This window comes from Pempheris klunzingeri, chromosome 2 (genome assembly GCF_042242105.1).
Source record: "Pempheris klunzingeri isolate RE-2024b chromosome 2, fPemKlu1.hap1, whole genome shotgun sequence".
NCBI classification, from domain to species: Eukaryota; Metazoa; Chordata; class Actinopteri; order Acropomatiformes; family Pempheridae; genus Pempheris; species Pempheris klunzingeri.
Window position 1 is genome coordinate 12,074,462 of NC_092013.1, and position 24,280 is coordinate 12,098,741.

At 42.1% G+C, this 24,280-nt stretch overlaps 1 protein-coding gene across 2 annotated transcripts; it reads left to right on the top strand.

Annotated features, from left to right (window-relative positions):
* The first annotated feature begins 9,173 nt into the window (after positions 1–9,173).
* tmcc1b (transmembrane and coiled-coil domain family 1b) lies at positions 9,174–23,474 on the top strand. 2 transcript variants are annotated; one of them, XM_070840887.1, is made up of 8 exons: positions 9,174–9,251; positions 12,975–13,148; positions 15,510–15,553; positions 16,364–17,141; positions 19,872–20,291; positions 21,327–21,811; positions 21,903–22,038; positions 22,120–23,474. In XM_070840887.1, exons 4-8 carry the CDS (start codon positions 16,539–16,541, stop codon positions 22,432–22,434), a joined length of 1,959 nt encoding a protein of 652 aa, XP_070696988.1. In that variant the 5' UTR covers positions 9,174–9,251; positions 12,975–13,148; positions 15,510–15,553; positions 16,364–16,538; the 3' UTR covers positions 22,435–23,474. The 2 variants fall into 2 exon arrangements, with proteins under 2 accessions (XP_070696988.1, XP_070696997.1); XM_070840896.1 differs by having other exon boundaries at positions 15,514–15,553.
* Positions 23,475–24,280: the final 806 nt, after the last annotated feature.

Here is a 24,280-nt window from a genome sequence, read left to right on the forward strand (position 1 = left end):
GAATCATTTAAAACTGACACACATCTATAGACTAAATCAGTGTTAAAATGCTTCCTGAGGATGCCTGGTAAACATTTGAACGCATGTGCCTTTAACAAAATCTAACTTCCCCAGTCTGCCTTAAAGAGCCAGGCATGTGCTACTGAGGGCCTCCCCCTGTTCTCCCCACAACAAACTGCCTCTCGCCCGTCTTAAGGTGGACCGACACAGATGTGCTGTGTACATAGGCTAGGCCCTCTGCACACTGGATTGGAAAGAGTTAATTCCCACACTCACTGTAGACTATCTGTGATTCTGCAAGGGCTCTTTGGTGGAAGAGGTGGTGGTCGTTACACATGTATATTAATATATTTTCTGAAATAATATCATCTACACACCAATCATAAGAGAAAACACCATGAGATCCATCTAAGGGACTAATCTCTCACACATTTTGTCATAAAGCATGCTCTACATGCGATCTACTCTCCACCTGCCATGTCATGTTTGTCTGAGCCTTTGCATAAATTGCTCTTAAGCCAGTGAGTTGGCATGAAACAATACCAGAGTTCTCGTGTCTCGTTGGCTTCACATTATCGCTTCATGTGACTTTGTGCTGTGTGTAAGAATCTTAATGTAATCCTGCAGTGAAGGGATTTGCCCTAACACAACTTGTAGAAAGAGGCAGGTGAGGCGTGTTGGCTTTTTATCAACAGACACTTATCTATATGTTTTTTCTTTTTTTAAACCTACATATGTAAAGGCAATAACCTCAAAGGTGTTCTTTTTGTCAAGCATTTTGCACAGAATTGGCCCCTGATATTTTGGATGTTGCATTTGTTTTTGCAGGTGAAATCCAGGATGGGAGGCTGCCAAGTAGCCAGCCGGTGCAGTAATAGGAATAAGACGTCAGCTTGAAGGCTAGATGGCTGTCAGCATGCCACTAAATCCAACATGTTCAACCCTCTCTGCGATGCTCTTTACCCATCACATTAGAGACCACACACTTATACTGCAGCCACAGACGGAGTGCTATCCATGACGCACAAGGAATCACAGGTACATCTGACTTATCTGGTTTTATTGAACATTTATAGATATAAATGTCATATGTTTATAGGAGAGAATGTTTTGGCAGTGTGGTATTGTGTTTAGGTGACGTTGTGAAACAACTGATAGTAATAGATGGAATAATCCACAGCACATAGCTGTGCATGTATAGCTTTTTTAATGCTTATGTATTTTATTTTGATAGATATTTATGTACTTTTTTTTATCAAACAGTAAACTTTGTCAGGACGAAAGGCATCAGGACATTTCTTGAACTTGAACTGAAAAAAATATTATCATGCATGATATTTGTGTAATTTATTATTCATCCTTTTTCATATGATTCATGTGATTTGCATATCACTGAAGTAGCAGCTTGACATTTGAGATTACAGACAGATCAGACTGGCTCATGCTGTGAACTTTAATGTTTCTGCCAAGCTGTGTGGTATTTTTGCTGAGATAAACCAACCGCTGATATTGTATAGTATGTATGTATGTATGTATATATTGATAAGTGTGCAAATAAATAATTGCCCTTTACAGGACTGAAGCGCAACATTAATGATCTGAATCTGTAAGACTCTTTGCCTCTACCTAACCTTTAAAGTCTTTGTTGTATCAACTCTTTCACAGTCAAAGTGTATTGTAGAAATACTGCATAAGGGTCTAACTTTGAAGTTAAATTAATACCAAACAGTGATCTCTATTACTAATGCCAGTCTGCTGCAAATATTTCCACTAAGATGCAAAAACATATATTTCAATTGTTCCATTCTTTCTTTTTTCTTTGTTGTTCTACAGGTTTGAAGATTTCAACAAAAATGGGGCGCTCAACTTTTCTCTTCATTACGCTGACTGTCTCTTCACTTGGGTGCGTTATTCAACCTTCACATTCACTGGAAAACTCTGATTCAGTGGGAATAGCGCAGAGCACAGGCAAACACAGCAGTCCAGTTGAAGTGATCTACCTATCAGATGGCAGCAATGACTCTGTGGAGAGCAGTGGACACACTGCAGACAGTATGGCACCGCAGACACTCATCAATTGGACTGTCAGTCCAAAGGAGCCGGAGCGAGCTGGAAATGAAAATCGTGGCAGAGGAGCTGACAAAGCTAATATTTCAATTACAGGATACATTCACGCCAGTGTGCGCATCATCTCAGAGGAAGTTCTCCTGGACGGCAGCCACGTAGCAACTGAGGAACATTTAAAGAGTCATACATCCATAGTAAAGGATGGTTTTCTGGATGGTAAGTGAATGTAATAATTGAGGTAAAAACATACAGTGTGTCACAAAACTTAATGTAACATTAAAATACTCCCCATTAGCCACACCTTAAAATACACATTTATTTCAAAGTGAATGCTTACAAAGTCACCATCAAATTTACCTGCATCAAAAATGAAATTTTTCCTCTTTGTCCCTCTCTCTGTCTCTTATTCTCAGGTTCAAACAGGCCTAAACTCTCCGTTCAAAACAATGTGTTTACTTCCATGACGAACCGGAACCTGTCAGGATCTGGAGGTCCCTGTTCCCTTGGTCTCGGTCCTTGTGGTGTTCTTAAAAACGTTAATGGCACCAATCTGCTCTGGGATGACATGAAGCGCACGCTGGCGTTTGCCTGGGAGCTACATGTCTTTGGATCTGCCAGCCTTTTCATATTGATGGCTGTCATGGCAGCTCTGGGAGCGGCTGGCGCATGCACTCTCCCTTATCCCATTTGCGATGCCCTGACCCTGGCAAATACTCTGCTGATCCTGAGTGGTACTCTGCGTGGTGTCCTCCTTCTGCTAGATCCTTATGGTACCTGTCAGATCCTGTCTCGTGCTACTCTGGCAGCTCTCCATAATGTCCCTCTGCAGCTCCTCCTGTGGACACAGGTTGCCCTCACTCTGGTCACACTCAGAGGGTTGAAGTTATTACTTCTCCCGCTAAAGCTGCAGCAAACATGGGTGGCTGGAGGACTGGCCACATCACATTGCATTCTATTACTTGTAGCGGACCTTCTCTCTCCTACTATCTCCCCCGCTCTCCCTCTGTTGCTACAGACTCTCTCCATCTGCTGGGCCATCCCATTCTGCACAGGAATCCTCACTATGTCTTTTTCTTACCTGCATCCCTTACCCAGGTCTTCCATACCTCAGTGGGTCCCTTCACAGAGGATTGAGAGCCATGCAAAGCGGGTAACAGCGGTGTGCGCCTTCTTAGGGGTTCTCTGCTTCAGCCTTCAGATGCATAGTCTCCTCTGGCTTTATGGGCTACTGGGGAACTGGAGGCGCTTTGGCTGGGGCTGGTGGGTCAGTCAGTTTTGGGCCAGACTTCTTGAGTTAGCTTGGGGGTTCTCTTTGCTTGTCCTAGGATCCTGGATCTTCTGGACGCCATCTAGGGGTCATTCAAGGAGCTATCAGGGACAGGGCAGAGGTGAGGTGTCTAAAGGGGTGGAGAGGACAAGCGTGTGGGATAGAGTCTTGGCCAACATTCGGAGAGGGCCTCTAAGGACATCGGAGAAAACCTGGGAAGATCTAATGCCAAGTAACTGGGCAAAGTATAACCTTTCTAGAGCAGGTTTCAGCAGCAATGTAATGTGTCCGTATGATGATCAGCCATCTACCATCACATCAGAATATAAGCCTGATCCTGTTAGCAACAGCAGCTCTGACCCGCAAACTACGCTACTGTGGCAAAAAGTTGGTGAACGCGAATGTGTTCTTTCACTTATAGAATTTGACATGCGGCCCCTGTCTCCAATTAACCTCAGACGCAGCATCGACGATGCCCTTCATCATGGACAGCTTGTAGCAGGAGGCCTGTTCACACCTCCACCTGCCCCTTGGACTCACTCTGTGAGAACAGACACCATTGATGGTGCAGCAACGTTCCCTCCAGCTTATGTTGATTACGGGTGGACGGTGGCTAATGAGTCTATTTCCACATCTTTAGACCCTGTCCAAGCTAAAGAGCCGATACAGTCGCCCAATTCTGCCACTGATCATAATGGGATTGTTGGGTCTCCGGCTGCTGCACATCAGGGAGAAGAACTTAATTCCGTGTTCCCTTTAGGGATGCGCCAGCACGACTGGTCTGATGACGATGTCACAGACCTCTAAGCTGTCTACTAACTTCCCACTCTCAATCGTGTAGCCTTCATGAAATCAACACAAGAGCCCCCTCAGTCATACACAAATGCTTTTATGTCATTTTATCAGATGTGTGTTTTGTTAACGGTGAGGCCTGGAAATGAAATGTCTGACCAATTCATTGATCTGTCCATTGCAATTTGCATTGGGTTTTTTATGTGTTCATTGAAATTATTCCCAGTGGATTTTATTTTATATTTCCCGATTATAGAGTTTTATTATGTTGTTATGTTTCTATATACCAGTGTTATCTGTATTGGACCAGAATTCAAGTGTAAAATTGTAAAAATGTAGAAATATCTGAGTGAGCACCTCTCTCCTGTTTCTACCAGATTACCGTAGTAACATCACTGGTCAAAAGTCATGTGAACATTTGTTTGTCTTATATCTTCTACAATATGAAAATAGCTGCGCTATTTACCTCTGCAAAAAGGAATACGACTGGATGTTTTCATTGTGTTGTATGTAAATAAAGGGGGGTGTGCAGAAATGTTGCATTTAACTTTAGCAGCTGGAGTCATTTTATCGTCATGCTTTCACGTGCAGCGATGTTTAGAAAGCATAAATACATTTATATTGGTGTAATGATGTTTGAGTAATACTTTAGACAAACATTACTCATATAAATTTGATTGAAATGTAACCTTAAAAAATCATAAATACTTTTGTAGTTATTTATCATAACAGGCATCAAAGTACTTCTGATTAAGTCCATCCAGAGGAAACAGGTTCAAATAGACATATAGTGGTGGAGTTAAGCCTCACTATACTTGTGTACTTATACTGATTTTAAGGTGTGTTAATGCTGCTCTGACCAAATGGAAGAAAGCCATTTATGTGTTTTCCCTTGAAAAAACATGAAAACTGAATAAAAAGAAGATGGTCATTTTACACCCTTGCCTTCATGCTAGAATGGCAACTAATATATCTACAGAACATCTGCAAGATCTTTTTTAATAAGCAATATTACTATTTATATTTTTCATTTTCAAAAATACAGTACCAGTAAAAAGTTTGGACATACCTTCTCATTCAATGGTTTTTCTTTATTTTTTATTATCTTCTACATTGTAGATGAATACATCAAAATTATGAAGAAACACATATGGAATTATTTAATAAACAAAAAAGTGGTAACCAAACCCAAATATGCATCAGGGACCAAACTTTTCATAACATATAAACCTACATCTAGATGTTCAGTGCTGCGATGATTTGGAAAAATCCTGTGATATATTTGGTGGTGATGGCGACCCTAACGTGCTCACAGCTTTGTAAAGGACAAGCTGTTGCTTCAGAGGCTGCTGTGCAAAGGCCTTCCTCACCAGGCAGTGTCCTCTTCACAAGAGCGGAGTCTGATGGAAAACAACAACCTGCTGCCTCAGCACGGCACGGTTCACTTACCTTCAGAATTGAGGAACAGCTGGACCAAAACTCATCTCATGGTGAGTCACAGGTCCTCTCATGTCTCATAATAACAAGTTCAAAGTGATCCTTATGGACAATGGCGCTGATTGTTTCCTTACACGAAGTTCACCTCCATGACTTGTGGTCTATTCACTTTTACTTCACTTTTGTTATGAAAGATGCAGCCTGCATTAGGCATAAATATTTGTGCTGCATTGGTTTGTATCCAACATGGAGAATATAAGCTACTACGTCCAACCCTTCCCTCTTTACTCATCTCAAACTGGGATGAGCAGTTTGAGAGTAGATAATAAAATGTTTTGTTTTTGCTTTATTACAGCTGGAAGTCAGATTAATCCAGGAAGTGGCAAAACTACATGACCAACCCTCCCAATATCTGTCCCCATGCAGGATCTAGTATTCTTTCTAGTTTCTTGCCTCTTAGCAGTTAAAGCTAATGTAACTCATTTAATACGATCATATCTTTGGGCATTCTTTTCATTAAGAAACCCAACAAGAAATGAGGGAGCTCAACATTTAAGCTTCATAATTTAAATACAAAGGTAAGTGCTCCTGAATTTAAAGACAAGTTGTAGTTTTTGATGACAATTGAGATGTAGAGGAATGTGTTCATGATTATTTTTCCAAAAACGTCTAGGTCCTTTTTTTAAAAGGTCAGTTTTAAGTGAGCAATGAATGCAATATTATAATTTACCAAGGCACGGGCGTCTCCTGTGTGTTAGATTTCTCTCTCAACAATTTGTTCTTGTTGTTCCAGTGTTGCACAATTCAGTGAAATGTATCAACAACGTGATGACTCTGAAGGTCAAAGTGGTCAGAGCTCCTCATATCCTTTTTTGGCCAGTACGGAAAATGTCAAACAGGTGAGGGACCTCTTACTCCTTTGTCTCAAATGCCTTCTAAATGTGCTCTTTACTGCACCTTACCACGGCTGTCACATTACCCAGCAGATTAGGTTCAATTCCCGAGTCAATACTCACAGCCTCTCATGCTGACTGGACTTGTGCCTGTTTCCCCAAAACTGAATTTTCTACTTTTGCCTTTGGCCATTCTGTTAATAAAACTCAATTTGCTGCCTTCATTCCTCTATTGATCTAAACTTCTGGGATATGGCCTGTTTCTTATTTCTCATCTCTCATCATCTTGCTCTGCAGGGAGGAGATTATGTACTACCACTGAGTTTATGGGGGGCACCAGTGACCATGTCTTGTCCCGCTGTGTTGCCATACCCTCTGTTTCATGCTTCCCATCTGGGTTGGTGCTGAAGATTGGTGGTATTGCACCAAATGAACACACGGTTAAGGGTTGGTGACTATGACATATTGGCATTTTATTGGCTATAGAAAACTGTTCCAGTTCATTTCCTCACCTGATATTAAAACTTCTGCATGCCTGGCATGTAGGAGTCCCTTTCATCGGTCTGTAGCACTTGTGGATTTGCTGTCTAAGTGCTCTCTGGAGGACTGACCCTCACTGCACCCTACAACAGAGGCTTGTGCATAGAGATCAAGGTATGGTGCACCCCCTTGTGGTCAAAAATGGAAGCTGACATAAACATACTTTTAATTTACCCTGTTTGTTTTCTTGCAGGATGAGCAGTATTTACTCTCTCTGCTGTTGGCGGATATTGAACTTAGTAACATGCCCTTTATTACCTGACATTAAGCCATCCACAATGACAGCTGCGCCTCCTAGTGATGGTGGGCAAGTCCTACAGAATCCTAAGTACCCCCAGTTCCAAATGGTTCCTCAATACCCCCTGTTTCCATGGCCCACTCCTCCTGCACGCACTCCTGCTCCAACCACAATATCCACAGCTTCCCTCAGGTGCTGGTTAAGGCTCCAACACTAAAACCCAAAAAGCACCTGCATCTCAGTAGCTGGCATTTCCATTCATACCACAGTTCCCTCAATACCCCCCATTTCCCAGACCTGTACCACCAAAACAATCTAGTGCTGGCTAGGACACTGCTGCGCCTCCGGCCCAGTTACCTCAGATGCTGCAGTCTCCACAGAATCCTTTTTTCCTTTTTCCTTTTTTCCCCACAATTCCCCATGGTACCTGGAATTTTCCATCTGAAAGCCCCTCCTCTTCCTGCCACTAGCACAGAGGTGTTGGTAGATACACCTGCCCCCGCCACTAAGCATGACTTGAAGCCCCGTGTTCCCCAGCAGCCACAGTTTCCTGAGCCCCCTCAATATCCGTTCCTGCCGTTCCCCAAACTCCCCCTAAAGGTCAAACTCAAGCTCTTCAAGATCCCAGACCTGTAATTCAGCAGCCCAAGCCATATTAGGTGTATCCTCAGACTGACCACATCCCTGTGTTGTATCCTCCTCCTCAGTATCTGTCTCAAAAACAAAATGTTCAAACTGCTGCTCCTGTCACCACCCACAAAGCCAGTGCAGTTACCACCCAAACGCCTGCAGCGCCAAAGCAGTTTAATTACCCACACCTTTATATGCCATCTTATTATATGCCTCAGCAGGTGTCCATGCTGGTATTTCCTGATCCTCCAACTATGCCTCCTGCAAAAACTTGCAGCATCCGATCAGCCTCTATATCAGCCTTTCTATTTTCATCAAGGGCCAAAATTGGCTAAAGAAACTGATTGAGTTTCTGTTGATGGTCTCCAGGAACATCACAAACACCCCTACAGGCATTTTGGTTAAACTGGCAGATTTGGACATTAAACCTGTGACAAACTCTCTGAGGATCCTCCGTTGCTGAATAGAAAATAACAAAAATGTTACAAGGCAAGGATCTGAGTGTCCTGCCTCGCATTTATCAAGAAAGATTCAAAATGTGAATGTTTTCAAGAAAAATAAAGCGCAAGTGTAAGTGAGCTACACAATTAATGCCTGAATTGTATTGATGTTTGGGGTACTGATAGGTGAAGACATGCAGGAGAATTTTTTTTTTTCAGTTATTTTGATTGTTAATTCTGCACATGTTATTTTAAATATCAGTTTATCTAATGATTTATTTCATTGTTTCATCTATCATCACCATTTAATCTGTGCAAAAAAGATGATGAATCACAATTTTCCACAGCACAAGGTGACAGAAGAAAAAAACCCAAAATATCAAGTTCACTGTCATGAGAGGCTTAGAAAAGCGGCAAATACTCACATTTGAGAGGAAGGAAGCAGCAACTTTTTGTAATATTTTTAAAAAATGACTCAAACAACCATTTATCAAAATAGTTTTCTGTAGGTCCACTAACCATTTCAGCTTCACCTGCAACAAAGCCTTCTCCACATTGCCTGGAATAACATTTGAGTGGGCAACTAGCCTACTGAGTATTATTTTTTGCTGGCATAATATTTGAATATTCTGACTCTGAATTAGTAAAAGACCAAGTATGTATTTTTTGAAATTGTAGAATGCAGCTTGCATGAAGACATCAGTGTCCTCTGGGGTCGCTCCAGCTGTGAAGTCACTCACAGCACACATCATATCCCGTCCTAACCACAGAGATAAAGCAGTCCTGTCCTGCCTCCCTGGATCACCTGCATGGGTCAGATGGAATGTTGAGCCGACTGTCTGGAACTCAGCTGCTGTGACGTGGAGCACGCTATTTGACGTCACCGTGGGAGTGTTCCACCATCGGGAGAAATGAATGGTCATCAACACAATCCTCTCAGCGCCCATGTAAGTTCAAGCCAGCTAAACACACATTTTACGATCTGCTGCGTGAACGAAATGTGTTTTTTCCGTGCGCTGCTGTCCGCTGTGCGCAGGAGTTACGGCCGATAGAGGCTGTTTATCCTATTGTGGCTGCCGCCTGGTCGAGGTGCCCTGTACGCCTGTAGCTAACCATGGCTGTAGCAGAAGCGATGATTTTTTTTTTCTAGCCAGGCTGCTAACGTTAACTAACTGACAGGCTGAGTGGCCAGGCGGCGAGTAAGCGCCTGTTTTGCCAGCCAGGATAGTCTGGATGGGCGATGTTAAGTACATTTACATGTGAGGGATTAAAGCGAGATGGTGCGTAATGCTGTGGAGATGAAACGTGTAAAGGTTGAACTTTGGAGACGACACCCAGGCCGGATGCAGTGATGTATTCACAGCGGTCAGACCAGGATATGCTCGATTAATACAAATAGCGTTACTTTGAGCTGATTCTGAGCTGTTTAGTCTTTGTCCTCGGTTAGCTGATCACCGGCCGATATCACTAATGAAAAGCGAGTGTAAACCTACACTGTAAGAACTGTAGGACTAAATACGCCACCATGAAACACTAGACTCCAAGGTGTGATTAAGAAAGCCTAGTGGGAGTGTGTGACAGATGGCTACCCAATACCTCCAATCTAAATTCACCTGGTGTGTTTGAGCTTTTCACACCTGCTAGGGCCGTTTCATGGAGGTGGTGTCAGGTGGACAGCACTCCTCTGCATCACTGTAAAGTGATTCCACATTTGATGTAGCACGCCTCAACATTTTTAGCAATAATGTGACATTTGGGTATGACAGCAGGCTTTTTAGTGCAACATTAAGGTTTAGATACATGAGTTTGAGTTTGATCACATAGTCACAGTTCAGTGATGCAATTTGAACAATTAATGCCTCCACATGTTTGGCCAGCAACCAAAGGGGGAGGTGGGGGATGAGACTTTTCTCCATTGGCTCGTACAGGAAAGCTTGTGTATCACATTGCATGTTGGCCACCATCTGATTTATGCATTCAAATCAGTAATGTTGAGATCTGTTTATCAGCAGCTGTAATGGTGATGAGAGGTCATTTCTTTGTGTAATCAGATGCAGGTCTTACCCTCTGGCTCCCAGCCTGGCAGCAAATATCATTTGTAGCACATTTTCTGCCATTTATTTAAACCTATTATCCATGTATTTGGTTGCATTGCCCTCCAAAAACAGTAAGCAAATGGGACCACACACAGGAGTTCATGCTTCGGTGTAAAATTTTAAAAGAATTTGTGTCTTACCAGCTTCAGTGTTGTCACATAGCCAAGCTACACTATTTAAGTTTGAGTCTGGGGTGATAAAGGGGCGTACAGACCTTAAGTGTCCACACGTAGACACTGTGACCTCGCCCCGCACAGCAGCACCGGTGTGCACCGTTGAGTAAAATAAACACCCTCCGGTGCACCACGTTAGCTTGCACTGCTAGCTGCAGGAGGAGCAGACAAGCCATCAAACCGGGGGCAACGATGTCTTCTGACTTTATCCACCACCACGGTCGGCACCACCCTACAGTAAAACGAGTAACTACATTGACGTTTTCAGCGAATGCGCCCTACAGTGGAGTGTTTTAAAGGGCAGGCCTACGGACGGTGGTTAGCGAGCTGCTAATTTCATCCTCTTCTTATCTGTAACGTTAGCTAACGTTAAACCGTGGGGCTCCGACTATTTGCAGTAAGTTAATAACGCTATTCATTAATACAGCCTAGTGTTTGTGTACATGATTTACTTTTTAATATCATCTGTTTAATTTTGAAGTATTCGCGTTACTACAGTTACCCCTACGTGTAATGACACCGAATGCACCTGTAACCTATTGAGTGGTTTACTTAAGTAACTTAACATAAGCTGTATGCTGATGGTAAGCTCTGTAACGTCCGAGTGTTTTTTTTAATGAAGTTTCTGTTCGTGTAATAGTCTGAAGGAAAGCAAACTTTATTGTTAGGCCAGTAGATGTTATTACTGAAGGGGTGATGATCTCATCGGAACCCACGTATGACTGTATCCGCGTATTCATGCACGGAGCCATGCGTGCACTAATACACGCCGAGCTGTGCTTAACATTTGTTTGTTTTATTATCATCTTGAATCATGTCATCACAGTTGTGGCTCTATGGGACAGGCGAGTAGTTCATGTCCTTTAGATATTCACAAGGGGCTATTCGGTACTATTAATTAACATTACACAATGAATTAAGCTAAAAGGCCTTGGGGAGCTGTGCTGTAAAACACTTGTATTCATTTTGCCACTTAAGTAATGAGGCCAGAGACTTGTATGAGCTTCTTGTAAGAAAATGTTTCTCATGATGCCCTGCATTAGAGGTACAGTCAGCAGCTTGGTTCATTTGAAAGTAGGAGAGACATTTAATGCAATGTTATATCCATACTCAATTACAAGCTGTGATCAAGCCCTAGCCCAGATGGGAATTGATTTGGTTCTTTTAAATTATTTGAAACTAAAGGCACCCTGTGGGGTTTTCAGAATAAGTCCACATATTCAAAAAAACACAGACACTCCATGTATTATCTCTTGTTTTAGAAAGCTGTTATGGTTAATAGTTGTTTGACTGTTGCTTAATTACGTAACTAGCAAAAAAATAAGCATTCATCTTGACTTTTCGTTTTGTGTGCTTGATGAATGTGATATATATATCTCCTTTTTAGCTCTGTTTTGGTCTGCACCAACTCCTAATAATATCTGTGTGGAGCCAACGATAAACTCACAAGATCAAGGCTCAACCAGCTGCAAAAATTCAGGGCGTGATGGGAAATGGCTGGCTCTCCTCTGATCTATGAGCTGATTGATTTAGATATTGGATCAACAATGTGATGTTTTATAGCAATTTTTCCTTTGTTGTTTAATTTTAATTTAATTTTGCCAGAATCGCAGCTTTTATCATTTAGAGTGCATTCAGCTTTATATGACAGAGATTTCTGATACACTGCATCATAGGTTCACTCTACAGTATGAATATTACTTATTTTATTCCTCAAGTATCATGAATTCAGGATTCAGGATTCTTTAAATAACCTCTGATGTCTAAATATCTGACAGATCAATGGAAACTATTGTCCTGTTTGTCTGCTTTTCTCTTCCTGTGTGTTTTGACTATTGGTTCAAGCTTTGAATTTATTTAGTTTGAGGGAGCCGGGCCCAGCAATCAAGTGGGGCACCATACATAGTAGCAAACTGTTGTGACCCTGTCATACAGGAGAATGTCATTGTAACAACAATTATTGGAGTACAAGATGAATAAATTGGTCTAGTAATATTTTATTAAATTGGGATGGGGTCTAACAGGATGTGAGTCACTGTCACTGCAACTTCCTGCACAGATTAAAAGCTGTTAGAAACTCTCCATCTCCACTGCCCCCTGCTGCTGCAGCTCTCGTCTGCTGTTCAGGGGAGGTGCAGTTCATCTTGAAAAAGCATAATATGTAACATTTGTGTCGGGGTCCACACACATTTCTCTACAGTACTATCAGCAATCAAAACGCCCACAGGGTACCTTCTAAAATCGGGTCAATGCAGCAATGAAAACCTACTGTACAAACAACATTTTTTAGAGGGATGTCACCTGTGCGGATGTGGTTGTCATTTAAGAAATGTCAAGATTCTTTTCATAACAAACTGTTTCTCACACTGTCTTGCCTCTGTCTTTTGTTTTTCTTTTGCAGCATGTGATTTTTCTAAATGTCTATGGAAACAGCTGACTAAAGTTTGACAGCTATCCCACCAGTTTTCCATTTGTAAAAATTACCCAGAGGAAGCGTTGCAGGAAATTTGTTCGGATTAAGCCCTTTCCTGTGTAAACAGATCCACAAATCATCTGCTGATGACCACATCTGAAGGTATGTTTATCTGCACGTGGACTGAATTGCGTGTCCCTTTATGATATGCTAATCATTTTTGTTTTTCACAGATTTTTGCAGAACAAAAGAGGAATATCAGTCTAATGATGTAGTGTTACGTCCTATAAGAAGACACTGTCTGCTCTGGTTTCTAGTAGACAACAACCTCTTTCAGCAAGTGCAGCTGACAACATGGGATCAGAAATAGAAAGTGAAGAGAAAAATTGAGAGAAAATGCTAAGTAGCAGCTGAATTTATGATTTCTGCTCCATTTTCAATATTCAAAATATACATAAATAATTTGCCACATTTGTTGTATATACAATCTGAAATAATCTTAAGTGTGCAGATGGAGGGACACTAGAATAATGCATGAAGGCCTGTGCCGTAGCAATGACCTAAGAGGGGAGAAAAGACTGATTTTAGATCAAAAATAGACCTGCTGCCATTTTGTGGAATGTCTTTTTAACGCAAGTAAAATCTTGAATGCTGCTAGACATGCACAGCACTTGATAGATGGTGTGACCTTCGAGCACTGCTTGTACAGAGAGTGATAGGCGAATGTTGGCTGACCCATTTCAAAGAGAGCACGTTGCCCTTAGCCTGGAGGAGTCGGATGCCATTGCATTTCCACTGTAGATAAAGGATATGGTTCCATGTCTGTGTGGAAGTTTTGTTCCCATGTCTTGTCTTGAGTTTCATGCTTACGAAGCGTACTGCAATACGTTACACTGAATCGCTGAGCATCTCTGTCTGTGATTCAGTGATTCAGGATCAGGAAATGTAGTTGAAGAGTAACTGCCTTTCATACAGCGCAGTCCACAGTTGACGATCTGTTGGTTACATAGTAATATAGGTGATGTGTAAGTATTTCCCCTAGAGAAGGAGGGATGCTAAATGTGTTCTCATTTGTTTTGAGTAATAAGAGAAATGAGCAATGACAGGAAGTGAACATTAATGCAGTTTAAACATGAAACAGCCTTTGTCCAAGCATGTTAATCAGCAAGAAATGGTAAGGATACTCCTTTCATTATTGTACTATTCACCACCAGCTACCCTTCAACAAAGCGCTTTCTTATCCAACACTGCAGATCTAACAGCAGGACCAGCAGTAATGAGTCACTGTGTATCACTAATGGAGCGTTTCGTAGGGTTTTTGGTGCTAGGTTGTGCTGCTGGCTTGGTAAGTGATACTCAGTAGCTCTGCTGACTCGTGGAATCATTTTTCTGTTCGTCTGCAGAATAATCCATGTACTTCACAGTCAGACCCACCACTTAAGGCTCTGGATATCTCCTTTACAGAAACACACTGCTCACAGTGTTAAACAACCTGTCTGGATGCTTGAAGACTAGAGGAAGTTACATTAGAAACTAACAAGAAATTAATTGCATCCTGGTCTTCATAAAAAGCTCAATAGCCATCCTGTTAGTAATGGGAGTAATTCAGATTTAATTTACTATGTGAATATGTAATTTAGATCTCATGCTGTGTAAACAATGTATGTTTCATGAGCAGTGCAATCAGGGACAGCCAATGTTTTGATTTGATCCCATGTGATTCAGGCATGCAGAGGCAAAGCAGAACTGGATGAGCTGTACCTGTTTCAGTAATTGGAAATGGGAGTGCTGAATTTCCCAAAATGTGTTAATAGCTTGTAATTTCACCAGTGTACATTTTTTTTTTTAGTAAATGTGCAAATCTGTGAATTTAAACACAATACAATTTACAGTACCCAAAAGCAAATCAGTGTACCATTTGGTTTGAGGTTTTAGGAATGTTTTGGCCTCCTACTAGTGTGTCAAATATCTACAAATATCGAAAAATGTGAGAAACCATCCAAAATACAGAACTAGATGTTTGCATTCAAGGATACCGTGCACATTTGTTGGCCAAGGACAGGAGGGATCTTTTCTAGTGCTACAGATGAGTCGTGCAGTGACTCCTCCTCCTTTGAGCTGTGTTCATGCCATGTTTTCATGTTTATTTCTATGCACTAGCACTAATACTTGAACAGTGTCTAGAGCTGCTCGTCATGTTAATGTTGCCATGTCATGTATGCTGTAATGTATAATAGCTGCCGTTGTAACATAACAAGGCTCATCATGCGTCTGCCGACTGCTGGCTCTTGAGTTTTTAAACAAAGGTCCATTAGGTTGTTGACAGTTTTTCATGGTCAGCATGTTAGAAGCTTTTAAGTCTCTCATCTAGTGTAGCATTCCTTTACATACCATTATCACCAGTAAACGCTGAGTCGAAGGTCTGTGTTCAAGTCACTACAGTATGCCTAATTTTGAACCTTTTCTGTTGTATGGAGCATATCATTTCTGACTTCTTTTTGTTTATATTTCTGCTTCATTTAGCCAGTCCTGAGTTGCGAGTCTGTAGAGGAGAAGCTGGGCTGATGGTAAGCTCTCTGTCACACACTATCTCACGTCCTCTCTTGCTTTCGTCCTCTCTGTCTCATTACATGTCGATAAACTACAATGTTTTAATATAAGCTGTCATCTGAGAGGCACAGACCTGGAATGGTCCTTGACGTTGCAGGGTTTAGCCTTGTTATGAAATGAAATGCACAGAGGAGACCACCATGGATCGCTGAACACCTTTATCAGTTGAGAATTGGATAACCGTCAGTGTCCATTTAAAATTTCATTTACGTTTTTCACACTCTGTAGTCTCTGTGTTAGCGTCATCCAAGCACTCTCAATTATGTTGATTATTAATTTCCATAATGAATACTTTCTGAAATGTAATTATTCAGCTCTCATGAGGGCTTCTGGACGGTTGGGCTTAAATGCCCAGAAACAAACAATGGAAAGTGATTCCAGAAACCGTCAAAGGCACCTTCAACATGTGTAGTATAACAATCCTTGACATTTCAGAAACTGTTCTCAAAGCTTGTTTATTTTGTAGAATTTGTGTTTTTGCGTTACTGGGTTGGCACCGTCCGACATGCCACATGCTGTTTAGCGACAATGGATAACTACTGTTTTCATTCAGCAGAGAAAAAAAATATAAAGCTTTTTTCAATCACAAATTGATTTTTGGACAAAATGAACTAGATACTTTCTTATATTGAGCTGCAAAAACAGTGGTTATGTCTGTATCAACCCAGGTCATGTTGCTTTGTGTTGGTTTATATTCTGCTGCTGCTTATTATGTTCCTCACTCACTGCTGCATGTCATAATTCATTTTATTTTCCTTTTGTGGTAGACAAGCATGACTTTGAGCCAAGCCACAGATGCATGTCCACTCAAAAGGCCCAACTGAGCACCATCCCCTCTGCGTCCCGGCTTTCAACCAGTCTTTCAGGGGGGGGGTGTTGACGGGGCGTAGCTAGTCCCCTGCACCCCCAAGTAGAACCTCACTGTGAAACTGGAGGTCTCTGATGGATCAGGGTAGTAGTGAACAGAGTCCAGAGGAGCCGGACACAGGAGGCCGAGCGGAGTCGGAGGTCGGCAGGAGGGCGTCGGAGTCAGAGCACGGCTTGTCCAAAATCACCCATAATGCCCTGGAGAACATGGGAGCGTTGGGCCATGGCCTGAAGCAGTTCTTCCAGCCACAGCGCCGACGCTCCTCCGTTTCCCCACATGACTCCGCCTCATCCTGCGCAGGTGCCCCTTCCTCCGAGCCCACTGATGTAGGGTCAGACGTAGGGGACGCTCCTGCCTCCTCGGCCCTCCCTTTGGATTCTGACAACCCTGCCGCTTCCGCCCCTCCCGCAGCTCTGAGTCGTGTTCTGCAGCAGATCCGTGGTGCTCCACCAATGATGAAGCGAGGCACCAGCCTTCAGAGCCGCCGCAGTAAGGTGGGGGGCTCTGCGGATCCTCCCCAGAAAGGTAGCCCACAGATCCACCGGCGCAGCACCCATGAAGCCCTGCTGCAGGCTGGACGCCCACGCTCCTCCTCGACCACCGATACACCCAGCAGCCCAGCCCTGGCTGACATGCTGCTGACCTCTGGTTACCACTCAACTGAGGAGCCTGACAAGGTGAGTGTCTCAGCCCTGTCAGGTGGTGCAGGAAAGACGTGAACCATGGTCATACAGTAAGAAGGAATTCCAGTTTGGATGGAAGTGATGCGCTAGAAGATTTGAGAGGTTTGTGATATAGGTTTACAAAGACCATCACGAGTGCCAGTGTGTGGGGGCGCGCGGAGGCGGAGAACAAAATTGCTCGGCTCTTCCTTCACACTCCTCCGAGTCATAACTCAGTCAAATCTGAACACACAGACAAGATCCACACACACACACACGCACACACTCCTGGAATCACTGAGACTTACACTTTACAGGGACAATGTTATCTCCAGTGCCCGTCACAGATAAATGACCACAACCTTTCTTAGAAGTCATAGAAAAGAAATAGGCTTCTTATACCTCAAGAAGGCATAGTCATCATAATGTTTGCTTCGGTATCAAAAGTAGTCCAGTCACTGGTTCAGAACTACTAACAGCAAATGTAATATCACTTTCCAAGATGCAAATTTTCCAAATTAGGCATGGAAACATATTTCCTGCTTGCATCCCCCTAAGCATAATAGAAATCCATTCCATTCCAAACAAAAGTAAAAAAAATGAAAAACAATAGCAGTGACAAAATCCGTGAATATAAGCGTTTTTTTGTTTTGCACTCAATACATCAATACATTATTCCTAATGACCCACCAAGAAGACACACTGACAGTCCCCTCTATTCATATATGAATATTTTCAGTGTTGAACACAAATCTTTTTTTATAGAAAATCTTCCCTGGAACATACATTGTACAACATTCGTAACAAAATATCATTAGTATTTTACTGAATTCAATCCTGCAGTTTTGCATTCATAGAAAATTTGGCTTCAGGACATAAAACATTGAGATTTAGATTGTAATATAAAGAGACACTGTGCATTCATGAGGAAATAAACGCATTGTATTCGCAACCTGGCTGCAAAAACAAAAGATAAAACTGAGTCATACACTAATATCATTGCAAGAATGTCAAAACGAAGTCAATTGAGAAAACGTGTTAAAATGCTAATGGTTCAGATGTGCCTGGATGAAGCGGTGAACAAGGGGAGATGAGCTGTCAGCGGTGGAAGGTCAGAGATTGCCTTTGAGTGGTTGGTCACTATGTGCTTTAAGCCTTTCTAAATTTAGCTTTCGCTGTCTCTGAGTGTACTTCAGGTCAGAGTGCTTGCAGGGATAAACAAACTCAAACTTGTTGGACGGTTGTTTTGTTTTTACATTGAAAATTAGAAATCTGGAAATAATGTTTTCGGGGAGGGGGAGGGTGATTTGCATGCCTGTGACATAACAGATTAAAATAAGTGAAGAAAATACACTTGAAACGGGGCTTTATTAGAAACTAGCTTCATTTAAAAAAAGGTACAATATTATATAAACTGGACATGGTAATTAGAGCAGATGATAATAAACACACACTTAAAGAGCCATTGGAGCTGGGGGCTTGATGTCAGTAGTTTGACAGGATAATCTCTTGAATGATAAATTGGGAGAAAGAAGACGTTGTAAAACAAGGGACCAGGCCAATAGCAGCTCTTGGCAACTCAGTGGAAGCTGGATTTAAGTTAGCAAGTTGGAAACCCCTGTTCTTGTTTAGAAAACCTTATGACCTGTTACTTGTAATCAGTAATGATAAGTTGTATCTTTGTTGCTTTGCCACCATGCTTGATAGCCCTTTTATCAAATACAGATTAAAATGAATTGTCTAAGAACCTGTTTGTTCTACATAATTGTATTAGTGCTAGTTACCTGCAGTTTAAGTTAAAATACATGTCATCAAATTGGTCATCTATTGATAACGTTGGTGTATAATCAACTTTACATCTCTGTAAAGGAACTGTGAAGTTGCTCATTAGCAGCTCTTTCTAACAGCCTGTCAGTGTTGCAGGGCTCTCTGGCTTGTTAGCATTTTTGACTCGACTGATCCATTGAGTTGTATGATGGGTATAAATATTGGTTTCAATTGTGTTGTATAATAATCACTAAAATTATGTGAGGGGAAAATTAGTATTACAGTAAATCTTGCTGTACTGAATGTTGTGAGACAATACCATGTTGTATTCTGGTTCTCTCCTATTTTACATTTAGTTCAGAGTAAAAGGAGCTCATCAGCTTGTTCCAGTTGGAGCTGGTAGCTCTTAAGACGGGGGTCAATTCAGTTAATGTTAATTACCAAAAAGATTTAATATTTTCCTCCCATTTTGTTGCATCAGTTTTAGCCTCAAGGCTCTGATGGCTGTTTAAGTGGCTTTTTAACTCGGCTAACTCCTGAGGGGTAAAATTAAAATCAATGTCAAAGCTCCTTCTCAATCCTCAGTTAACCCATCTTGTTTTTGGCCTTTTATTTCCCCCCCAGTCACTGTATCTTTCCACCTATGGCTCTTTGAGCTGCAGCTGTGGTCGGAAGTGAATTTTAGTTTTACAGGCGCCATCTGCTGTTGTGAACATGTAGTGACAGATGCATCTCAAATGTAAGGTGACCTCAGGTTTTCAAATGCTAATTTCCAGAGGGGAAAAAAGCATACATAAACTTAAATTCAAGCCAGTACAGCACAGTATTTTACATTGTGTTTCCACTGAATGTTCTAAAGGCTCTCATTAGTTAAACTTTAAACATGAGAAAGAGAAAGGGAAAACATGATAAACACCACTGCCACCCCCACCCCCCCTTTTTTTTTAACCCTTTATTTAATTCACTTCTTTTGAACAGCTGGACCGTTATGATGGATCGGGCCCTGCCGTGTCACCCAATGCCCTCCCCTATGGTGCAGATGGGTATGATGTAGTTGACAGTACCCCAGACCCCCAGCGAACTAAGCAGGCCATCGCCCAACTACAACAGAAGATCCTCAAGCTCACAGAACAAATCAAAATCGAACAAACTGCACGTGACGACAACGTGGCCGAATACCTGAAACTCGCTAATAATGCAGACAAACAGCAGAGTGCACGCATCAAACAGGTGTTTGAGAAGAAGAACCAAAAGTCCGCTCAGACTATCCAGCAACTGCAGAGGAAGCTGGAGCATTACCACCGGAAACTTCGAGAGGTGGAGCACAACGGCATCCCTCGCCAGCCCAAAGACGTTTTCCGAGACATGCACCAGGGGCTGAAAGATGTTGGAGCCAAGGTGCGTGCTTTTCTGGTGCCCTCAATGATAAGCCACTCTCTCAGCATTATTTAAAGGGTTTTACCTCATTTTATTGGCTGTGGATGGAAAATGCATCCCCTTATTATTGTTCAGAGGAAAAACCTCAAGTGTTCAGTCAGTATTACAAGTAATACTGATTAGATTCTCTTACAGTTTGTGAATCTTTGACAGTTAACACTGCAGTCACCAAATACGAATGTTTACACCAATACATCTGGTGTTTCGTATATTCTGATGAAACAACAGGATTTTTCTAAGAGGTAATGTTTACAAATACAACAACTGTGCCTCTGCGCTCCCCTTGTGCAGTAGTCAAACAGCAGGAATTTCATGTAAAAAGTTTCTCATACTAACGGTATGTGTGTGTGTCTAGGGAGCTTCTGTGCTTTTAATTAAATTGCTTTACCTCTAAATACTGGACATGTCATTGGAAACCATACTACAACCAGGTGATATTTTTTTTCTTTGTTTAATTGAGTGAAGAGACATCAGTCTTTTTATTGTTTACATTTATTGAGCATCTGTAGTGGGCATGCTAAAAGCCCATAGTTGTGATTGTGCTTAACATTACATGACATTATTGCTATAGATGCAGCTCTGATAGCAGAAGCAATAAAATCATTTTTTAAATTAACATTTCAAAATCACATTTGAGGCTCCAACTACACCACACATAGTGTTCAGATGCAGAAGTGCACACACAAAAATAACAAATGGCTCCCATATTAGGTCAGTGTGTACAGTAATGTATCCTGCTGGCAACTAGTCTGTATTATTTTGCCAGTGCAGTTTGTACTTTCTACCAATGAGTTCTTCAAAAGAAGAGAAAAAGATTTATTGGCTGCAATTTCAAACCTGAATACTTTCAGCTGTATATTGGTAGCACATCAACATTACAATCGCCATAAGGGCAGTAAAGCATGAGGTCCATCACCAGTGCAGATGTCAGATAACCTTAGTCTTCATGTTGCTATAGCAACTTGACGAGTATTGACATAATCTCACTCATTACAGGTGACAGGGGGCCTCTCCAGTTTCTCTCAAGCCACTCACTCTGCAGCCGGTGCCGTGGTGTCAAAGCCAAGAGAAATCGCCTCTCTCATCCGCAACAAGTTTGGCAGTGCTGATAACATCGCAGCCCTGAAGGACTCGCTGGATGAAACCCAGGGAGATGAAGGTGTTGGTCCCGGCGGAACAAGGACCCTTGGGACAGGACAGTTGCAGTCCAGCCCAAAGTATGGCAGTGATGACGACTGTTCTAGCGCCACTTCTGGCTCTGCAGGAGCCAACAGCACGACCGGAGCCCCTGGAGGCCCCCCGAGCTCCAAGGGCAATACCCTTGATCACACTCAGGCCTCAGGCTTTGATGCCATACTCCATGAGATCCAAGAGCTCCGGGAAAACCAAGGCAGACTGGAGGAATCCTTTGAAAACTTGAAAGCCCATTATCAGCGGGACTATACAATGATCATGGAGGCCCTGCAAGAAGAACGATACAGGTCCCGTATCATGTTCTGTACAATGTTGTTCTGTATGGGTAAAAAGGAAATGCCCTGTTTGTGACGTATTGTTGTTGTCACTATTTTGCAGATGCGAACGTTTAGAAGAACAGCTCAATGACTTGACAGAGCTTCACCAGAATGAAATTCTGAACCTGAAACAGGAACTAGCCAGCATGGAGGAGAAGATTGCTTACCAGTCTTACGAAAGGGCGAGAGACATTCAGGTAAGCTTCACCGCAGTTAACGTCATGTTTCTTCATTGACGTCAGAGCCACTTCACTCCCAGTTTTGTCTCTGACCTGCAGGAGGCGCTGGAGGCATGTCAGACGCGAATCTCGAAGATGGAGCTGCAGCAGCAGCAACAGCAGGTGGTTCAGCTCGAGGGTTTGGAGAACGCCACAGCACGGACTCTACTTGGAAAACTAATCAATGTGCTGCTAGCTGTTATGGCAGTCCTTTTGGTGTTTGTGTCCACGGTGGCTAACTGTGTCGTCCCCTTGATGAAAACACGCAGCCGCACGCTTACCACGCTGCTCCTCGTAATCCTCCTCGCCTTCCTCTGGAGGCACTGGGATGCTATTTCAGAGTATCTGCATCGCTTTCTTCTGCACCCCAGATGACCGGCTTGGAGAGGCTTATTTAAGTGATGAAGGTACAGAGGGTTTGAGGCTGATGTGTAAAGGGAGGACACTGACCCAGACAGGGAGTTCAATCTCAATAGTCCCGCCTTTTCTTCCTCTTCAGCAGCTTCTCAAACCCCTCAGGAGGACTGCGCCAGAGGTTTGTCACTTTATCACTCTCTGAAATGTGTTATGAGGAGAACACAATGGAGAATTGGGTGGAGAAAAGGACGGATGGTTGGTGTTGACTTGCTATCTTTGGTGCAATTGTGGCACAGGCACACACACGGTGAGGGTGAACAGGGCATAGTTGAAGGAGGGGCTGAGAGAACTGCACACTTGATTTCTCTCCTGAGTGAATTTGTTTACATGTGGAAAACTTTGCATTGTTTCCCCACAGAAGAAACTGTAATTCAGAGTTTTATTACTTTTGAGCTGATTCAAGTAGTATTGTTTTGAAGTCACTGCTATTTTTAATACATGCTGATTAATGACTTTTTATTTTCTTTTTAACTGTAATGAGCCGACAGTGTTCTGCTGATTTAGTTGTCCACACTCTGTTTTTCTAAGTTCTCTCTCTCTCCTGGCCTCGCCGTTCTGGTTTTCCAGTCTGCCCTTTCTTTCCTCTTTTACTTAGTCTTTTCAAATTTCAGCTTGTGTGACCAACTCTTCCTCTTCCTGCTCACTACACTCTGAAGAATGGGGTGCTTGCACATCAGCTACATTTCTCTGGAATCAGACTTGTCACTGGATCAAACATTAGTGGGTTCTTGGCTTGTTTCTTTTGGATGTGTGAAGTCAGAAACACTGGTTCTGCCACAACCAGGATACTATCAAGAACTTTTATGTGGAGTTGCGACCCTGCCCTCTGGGCCAACTGGATCCTATTATCCTGGTGGTTTTTCCACTGCAGAAGAATAATCTATGAACTGAATTAACATACTTGAAGAGCGGTTAAAGTGCTCAAAGACTCAGTGCTTCCGTACTGTTTCTATTAGTGACAATGAAATAGTAATACTTTTTAGTTGATTTTTTTATTTTTTAAAGACAAATAAATTTGCTGTTTTAAAAGGTGAAATTCAAAGTCTAACTTGTATTTTTCTACATTGTCATTAAATTAACTGAATTGTTGATTACACATAACCTTACAAAAACCTCTTATTGGGAATATGTGTGGAATATACTGTGTATAAGAGTAGTATTAATCGTATTCTTACTGGTTTTATGAACCCAGTGTGAAGTATTAACTTAAAGGAGATAAGGGAGTCAAGTCAAGTAAACATTAACATGGAAGAGAATGAATTGGACTTTAGGCTGTGATATTAACCCAGTCATAGTAGTTGGTACATTATCCTCCAGATATGTCATTTTTGCTGTATTACTTTTTGCAAAGCCAAAACCCAGCACCAATTAAGTTAACTCTCAAACTTTTTATCACTCATTCCTCCTACCACTAACACCTTTAAGTGTGTGAGGATTAGTGACGGAGGACACTAACAGACCTCCACAGCAGATGTTTTGACATGTCTGAGCAGAAAAAGCACATGAGCGTTAAATAACTTAATGATGGCTGCATTGCATTTACAGGAAGCCCTGTTATTGTGATGGCTCACTGAACTGAGGCATCAGTGTAATTAATCACCCCTGTGCTTTTTCATTTGGCCCATTTTTTAAATTTTATTTTAATGTCCTAGTGTATTTTGTGTCTAACATGCACACAGGAATAAGCGACTATTTGTTATTATAACAGGTACACCAAAACCAACAGGAGAGTCAGTCAAGTACAGCCCACAAAGTCCTGACAAGAGGTCTAATAAGCACATTAATGTAACTTACTGTTTGCAGG

Excerpts from the sequence above, each read along its gene's own strand:
- tmcc1b (XM_070840887.1), top strand. The coding sequence starts at position 16,539 with ATGGATCAGGGTAGTAGTGAACAGAGTCCAGAGGAGCCGGACACAGGA. Across the intron at positions 20,292-21,326 it reads TGAAAGATGTTGGAGCCAAG|GTGACAGGGGGCCTCTCCAG; the intron begins GTGCGTGCTTTT and ends CACTCATTACAG. Across the intron at positions 21,812-21,902 it reads CTGCAAGAAGAACGATACAG|ATGCGAACGTTTAGAAGAAC; the intron begins GTCCCGTATCAT and ends ACTATTTTGCAG.